At 39.6% G+C, this 982-nt stretch overlaps 1 protein-coding gene across 1 annotated transcript in view; it reads left to right on the top strand.

Annotated features, from left to right (window-relative positions):
* KDM4C (lysine demethylase 4C) overlaps window positions 1–982 on the top strand; it is a gene marked incomplete at its 3' end in the record, with an annotated part of 396913 nt that overhangs the window by 55240 nt on the left and 340691 nt on the right. The window contains exon 4 of the mRNA XM_042781719.1: window positions 332–525. Coding sequence (XP_042637653.1) covers window positions 332–525 — 194 coding nt within the window. The remainder of the gene's footprint in view (window positions 1–331; window positions 526–982) is intronic.

Here is a 982-nt window from a genome sequence, read left to right as displayed (position 1 = left end):
TGGTGCGGGATCGGGCAGTGTTTCGTTCTGCTGTGCATGGGGTCTCTATGAGTCGGAAACGACTCGACGGCACTTAACAACAACAACAACAATGGTTATTATCTACTGAGAGTCTTGGACCATATCCCCCTGCCGATAAGGAGGGACTGCTGTATTCTGGTAGTGATCTCAGATTAATAATAATAGATGTATGTACGTGGTTCTTGAATTAAGGTTGCTTAATTTTTCATTTCTCAGTGAATTACAATGTATACTAATTTAGCAAATGATGATTAGTCACTCTTACAAATATTTTACTTTCTCTCTCTCTCCCTCTCTCTCTCATTTCCAGGGTGTGGATGAATGGAATATAGCTCGTCTGAATACAGTCTTGGATGTGGTTGAGGAAGAGTGCGGTATCTCAATTGAGGGTGTGAATACCCCTTACCTCTATTTTGGTATGTGGAAAACGACCTTTGCTTGGCACACGGAGGATATGGACCTCTACAGCATTAATTATCTACACTTTGGAGAGCCCAAGTCTTGGCAAGTTACATGTTTCATATTCATTTGCTTTGGAGCCTCCTTGAAATCTAGGCACTATGAGCATACTGGAGAAGACTGTTATTTGGTAGATTCAGATTTATGTGAAGAAACTTTTGATTCTACTAACAAATTGCCTTCCACTTTGCCCAATGTTTGTGCCTTCCACACAAACCACAGAGCCAGTTTGTGGGCCTTAGATTGGGAGATACTTTAATCTTGAAGAGTTTGTTAGGCATCTTTACTTCTCTGAGCATCTGTCATAGGGTTTATTAGAAGTAATTAAGAGTGAAAAGTCTTAATGTCCAGGATTTAGAGTTTCAAGTACTCCTTTTTTTTTTTAATTGTGATTTGAGTGAAAATTAACAGAGCAAATTCACTTTCCATACAGAAGTTCACATACACTTTGTCTCATGACATTGACTACAATTTACCCCAATGCAACAGCTCCCCTCCCACT

The sequence above is a fragment of the Orycteropus afer genome, unplaced genomic scaffold (genome assembly GCF_000298275.1).
Source record: "Orycteropus afer afer isolate SDZICR_OR568_19922 unplaced genomic scaffold, OryAfe1.0 scaffold00156, whole genome shotgun sequence".
In the NCBI taxonomy this organism is placed as follows: Eukaryota; Metazoa; Chordata; class Mammalia; order Tubulidentata; family Orycteropodidae; genus Orycteropus; species Orycteropus afer.
Note: the sequence above shows the minus strand (reverse complement) of the source record. Positions and strands in the feature narration are given on the sequence as shown.